This window comes from Coffea arabica, chromosome 2e (genome assembly GCF_036785885.1).
Source record: "Coffea arabica cultivar ET-39 chromosome 2e, Coffea Arabica ET-39 HiFi, whole genome shotgun sequence".
Taxonomy (NCBI): domain Eukaryota; kingdom Viridiplantae; phylum Streptophyta; class Magnoliopsida; order Gentianales; family Rubiaceae; genus Coffea; species Coffea arabica.
The window spans coordinates 28,919,869-28,926,034 of record NC_092313.1 but is presented as its reverse complement, the minus strand read 5'-3'; the positions used below and the strand labels follow the sequence as shown (position 1 = coordinate 28,926,034).

General features: G+C 33.9%; 1 protein-coding gene across 1 annotated transcript; it reads left to right on the top strand.

Annotated features, from left to right (window-relative positions):
- Nucleotides 1-2,331: 2,331 nt before the first annotated feature.
- Nucleotides 2,332-5,850, top strand: LOC113732316 (cinnamoyl-CoA reductase 1-like). The gene is made up of 6 exons (XM_027258016.2): nucleotides 2,332-2,769; nucleotides 3,051-3,220; nucleotides 3,708-3,893; nucleotides 4,057-4,219; nucleotides 5,227-5,416; nucleotides 5,597-5,850. Exons 1-6 carry the CDS (start codon nucleotides 2,640-2,642, stop codon nucleotides 5,733-5,735), a joined length of 978 nt encoding a protein of 325 aa, XP_027113817.1. The 5' UTR covers nucleotides 2,332-2,639; the 3' UTR covers nucleotides 5,736-5,850.
- The last annotated feature ends 316 nt before the right edge of the window (nucleotides 5,851-6,166 follow it).

The window sequence follows — 6,166 nt, the reverse complement described above, 5'->3', positions numbered from 1 at the left end:
TGTATGAATTGTCAAAGTGGAGAAAGCGTATGTAAATTAAAAATGTGGTGTAACCACCAAAAACTAGCCCGATTGGATTGTTGTTTTTTGGAGTTTTTGTAGAAAAATGTGTTATAGTGATTTAATATATGTAAGATAAAAATGTTATTAGAAAATGTGTTTACGAAAAATATAAATTTTTTTTGAAAAAAAAGCAATCCAAACGAAAAAATGGCCAATGCGTTTAATAATACAAACACAAAATATGTGCGTTGAATGTTACGTATGTTACTTTTTGAAATGATTGTCAATAAATTACTTGCAAAAATTGATGAAAATGGAAAATATTCTAACCATGATAGTGTTTAAGATTATTTCTATGAATGTTCAATATATTCCATACGTGAATGTTCAAGAATTAAACATTAAAGCTGCACAAAATTGAGTGCATAATTTACTTTGTCCAGTTACCTGTTTGAGTGCATATACCATTGTGAAAGATCACTTGATCATTTGTGCTTGATTGCACATAGCATATTTTACAATGTTTTTAATACTTGTGCTTTTATTATTTTTGTGTTTAGTTCTTATGATATAATTTGTGTTTTGTTCTTATACATTATTTCTAAATCAAAATATTTAATAATAGGTGTACATTCACTGTAGTATAAGTATTAGCATAATTATGTCTCTAGTGATAAAACTTCAAAAGGAAATCCCTCTTATCTTAGAGCTTTATGAAACTTAATTGTTTTGCAGCTTGATAAAAAACTATGAAATAAATATATTTCCATCAAAATAAGTTTTACATCCTCATAATTTTATCCATCTATACCCAATTTTATTTGATACAATTTTGCAATAGGTTAACAAATAGGATTGCTTAAGGACATTTCATTGGCGCGTAGCTCTCTTCTCCTAACAGTACTTGATAAGCACATGACAAGTAGAGAATGTCCCCAATATAAAATTTTACACTTGTGTTCAAATAATTTCCCATTTGGATTTGCAATATTATGAAATTTTTGTAGAAAAATGTATTATAACAACATAATTATGTGAGATAAAAAGAAAACATGAAATGTTTCAAGAAAATATTTACTAAAAAAAAACTATAAATGACCTCCAAACATTACTGTATTAATTCCTCTTTCATACGTTCAACTATATGAATTCGCACTGTGTTTTCCTAAACTTCAAAAAAAATACATTTTAGTAGTTAAAGTATAAAATCTGTCATACTTTAGTTTTTAAAATATAAAATATGTTCCACTTTAATTTATAAAGTGTAAAATCTTTCTCTTTTCTGTCAACGATTTTATAATTTTTATTCAAATAGACAAATTTTATATTTTAGAGACAAAAATATTATATTTTAAAGTATAGTGATCAAAATGAGAATCCTGTATAATTAAAAGGGTGTAAAGTGGAATTATCCCTTATTAGCTTATTTTGCTTGGTAGCTTATTGTTGACTGTTGACTATTGACTATTGAGAGAGACCACTGGAATCAGCTAGCTACTGCATACCACCTGAAAATGTTTCGGGTGAAAATGTTTTCCAGGAAAATATTTTCCTAATTTCCCTTGTTTGGTTGCACAAAAATTACTGAAAACATTTTCCTATGTAAAATATTTTCACTCATCTTATGGAAAACAACTTCCCCTCCCAACTTCCTGAAGTTGTTTTTCGAAATGCATGCATCTTGCATGTAGTATGTTCCAAACTTACTGAAATCATCTTGCAGTATGTTCTTTTTTTTTTTTTTTTTAGTATAAACAGGAAGACTCGAACCCAAGACCTCTTCCTTACACTCCCTCCCGCGTACCACCCAACCCTCCCCCCTAGTATATTCAAAATAAAAAAAAAACCTCATCCTGCTCATCCTATGCTAGTAATTAATTATGTATAATAGGGACATTCTTTTCTAGAGAAACTTTCAGCAGTGAGAGTGCAAGATATATGTCACAATAAGCATTGCATGTGATTGATATTTGATACTAAATGGCCAGCAATTTATTTATTTGTTTAAGGAGATATTTTTTATTCATATATACCTTTCTCCAAGATTTTTTAAAGTTAAACAATGAGATAAATTTTCTTATTTTGCATGGGAAGAAGTATGTAGTTATAATGTATAGAAAGCAAAGATAGAGATAAAAGTGAAAATATTTCAAAAGTTAAATAAACACCAGAAAAATGAAGTAAGAAAATATTTTCAATAAGCTAACCAAACACCTAAAAATGATGAAAGGGAAATGATTTTCATGAAAAATTACTTCTACGGAAAATATTTTCCCAACCAAACAGACCGGTAAAGTGGAATTGTCCCTCATTAGCTTATTTTGCTTGGTACCTTACCATTGACGATTGAGAGAAACCACTGGAATCTGCTAGCTACTACATACAGTACTCATCCATTCAAAATCCAACCGCCACCGCCACCGCCACCGCCACCGTCCTCCTCCACCTACTCCAACCGCCCTCTCTTCCAATCGTCCTCCTTAAGAATCGGCGAAATCTCTACTTTATCCAACCAAAAAAGAACTAATATTCATAATAAAGAAAAGAATAAAACTTTATCCACCTTCTTGATCAATCTATAGTGAATCTAATACTAAAATACTAATCCCACTACTGCTACAAGTAAGCAATCAGACATGGCAGCGTGGGAGGCTGAGAAGGCCAGGACAGTATGTGTTACAGGAGCAGGGGGATACCTGGGATCTTGGTTAGTCAAGCTACTCCTTTCCCGCCATTATACTGTTCATGCCACCCTCAGAAATCCCGGTAGGTATTTCATCCTCATATCCCTTCCTTCCTAATTTGCTCCTCGGTTTTTTCTTTTATGTGTGGGTTTTTTTTTTATAATTTGTTTCTTTCCGTTTAATACAATAATTGATTTTTTGCCTGCTGTCAATTGGCTGTTTCCTATTTGATGTAGTGGGTTGCTGTAAATGTGTTGTGAAGGATGAGAAATATGTTTAATTGAGGAAATATAGAACAGCACCTGCTGTGAATTGTCTGCTTCGTTATTTGATGATGTGGGCATTGCTGTAAATTTTTTGTAGAGGATGAGAAATATGTTCATCTGAAGAAACTTGACAAAGCAGCTGAGAATTTGAAACTCTTTAAGGCTGATTTGCTGGATTACAACTCCATTTCTGCAGCCATCAGGGGCTGTGATGGCGTATTTCATGTAGCTAGTCCTGTTCCTTCAGGCTCTGTTCCCAATCCTGAGGCAAGACCATTTTCAATCTTTTCAATTGCTATGATATTTCTTTCTTTTGGTTTCCCCAGAATAACATTTTTAACAGATCATTTGTTTATGGGAGACAGCTATTGTCATTACAGATTATATTTCTTTGCGTTTTGCCAAACATGAGCTAAAGTTGTGTATCGTTCAAAATAGGATCTTGTTAAAGCTTTTGCACAAACTTATGAAGTCACTGGGGCTCTTTGCCTTTCTATCTATTTGTGGTGGGAATTTTCAAATGTTGAAATGAGTGAATAAATGCATATAATAATAACTGATGCTGGTAACCAAGTTAATCGCTAGCATAAGCAGTCATGAGTCTTTAACTTTGTACTCATTCGCTCTAAAGATGTCAGGTTAACTGACACTACTTAGTTGTCTATCTGGATATATTTTATGCAAATACAAGCAATTGAGCATGTAGAGTTGAGTTGAGTGTTAGTACCTCTGCCAACATGATGATTTGTTGCAGGTTGAACTTGTTGAGCCGGCTGTAAAGGGTACCCTTAATGTACTGAAGGCTTGTTCTGAAGCAAATGTCAAGCGCGTTGTAGCTGTTTCCTCTACTGCAGCTGTTGTTGTGAGTCCTAATCGGCATAAAGGTGAAATTATAGATGAGACGTGTTGGTCAGACGGGGAATACTGCAAGACAACAAATGTATGCATCTATATAATTTGACTTTTTGTAGTTGCACTGTAGTTTTGTTCTTGTGCAGAAAATTCACTGTCTTATTCATACAGTTTCTAAGATTGCTGAAAAATTAGATTTTTGCAACTACTATCTGTTTTTGACTGACCATCTAGTACTAATATTTCTTCAGAACTGGTATTGTTACTCCAAGACGGTTGCTGAAAGTGAGGCTTTACAATATGCAAAAGAAACTGGCCTTGATGTTTTAACTGTATGCCCATCCTTTGTTCTCGGCCCCATGCTTCAGCGTGATGTGAATGCTAGCAGTCTGGTTCTTATAAAGCTGTTGAAAGGTGATTTATTAGTGCTTGTAGTCAATTAGAGAACTTATTCCATTGTCTTACATATTATTTTTCTTTCTTTCACATTCTGCGTGGAAGTGGTCGTAAAGGATACAGGTTTCTCTTAGATATTGGTTTGTGCCTATGTGAGCATATATGTCTCTGTGGAACTCAGATGAATTCTGAGCTTAGCAATTACTATTATTATTATTATTATTATTATTATTATTATTAAGCAATTGGATTTCTTCATGTGGTTGATCAACTAATTATTTTTCCAAGTAAACCATCAATTTTTACGCTTCTGGTTCCCAGTGTTACTTACATGATGCACAATGAATTGATGCCCAATAAAGTTTGCAAAATCCATCTATCTGATTGTGGTTGACCTTCTAGGAATGAAACTATATTCATGGAGATAACTGCTTTGCTGTCTTTTTGGCATTTGTTTTTGAATCTTCAAGCCAGCTGAAACGTTTTCAGATTCTAAACCTGTACGCTGTCTGCCATTCTGATAGTCTATGATTTTGACAATGATCTTAAGATTTGCAAAGTGATATAAAAAAGTTAAGATTGTGGTGTTTGTTTTTTACTGTGGGAATGAAATTCAATTTTCTGCTTGATGGCAGGGAAAGTTAAACTAGCAATGATGCTAATTTTTTTTTTTTTTATGCCACTGTAATCTTTCCAGACATATACACAAGCTATTCAAATTTTATTGATGTGAAATTGTGTGTTTAACCTAATGGAAGGTGAGACAGACGGTAGGCATAGCATCTGAGGAGGTTGCATCTTTCAACTGTTTGCATGATTGCTTTGAGCCGTAGTTAAAGATACAAAAGCTTAATGTTGTGACTTGTAGGTCCTTTGCAGTTCAAAAGTCGCATGAATTTATTGCCGTACGATTTATCAAAGGAATTGTATTTTTCATATATGCATTAAAGAACTCAGAGATTAGCTTAGATAACATCATTTTTTGAGATTAAACTGCACTTTTTTTCCACTCCCTGGCTGCACAGAAGGATATGAAGAAATAGAAAACAAATTCCGGGATATGGTAGATGTGCGTGATGTGGCTGAAGCACTGCTTTTGGTTTACGGGAGACCTGAAACTGAAGGGCGGTACATATGTTCATCTCACCTCACTGCGACAAAAGATATGGTGGAAATTCTGAGGAAAAACTATCCCAACTATAAGTACCCTAAGAGGTGGATTACTGTCTTTGAAATTGTCTGATTTTTCTGACTCCCAGTTTGTCCTGATTCTCTCTTCTTCTTTTTTTTTGGTTCATGTCCATCTTGATTTCCATAAATGTGGCATCTAAGAGTCTCTACAAGAACTATATATGTTGTCTGCATATATTCTTCAAATAGTTCATTTATTCGCAGATTTATAGAGGTGAAGGATCAAGGCCGAGGAAATGTTAGCTCAGAAAAATTGCAGAGGCTGGGCTGGAGATATAGGCCAGTGGAAGAAACTCTTGTTGACTCTGTCGAAAGCTACCAGCAGGCTGGGATCTTGGATTGATAACTTTCTGCTTTTTCTGTTTGGGAAAATCGCCAATTTAGTCATTGAACTATTTTCTTTATGCCAATTTCATCCCTCAATGTTATTTTAGCCTAATTTAGTCCTTCAACTTAAATTTCTTGTCCAATTAAATCCTTTTACTGTGGTGCCGCCCACTAAACCTTTTCCGACATAAAAAACACCATCTACCCAAGGGCAAGAATGGAAGTACAAGTCATGTCCTGCATTAAATAAAGAAATATGAAAACTTTTCATCTAATGGGGTAAAACAAAAATTTTATACTAAATTGGGGAGAAAAACAAAAAATCTGCAAAAGAAGATCCCAATTTTCATCTCCATCTATCACTAGTCAACGGGTCATCGCCAATGATGTCACCAATCTTCTCCGGCAAACGTTTTCTGCTGGTTAACAGAATCTTGTTTCGATGAC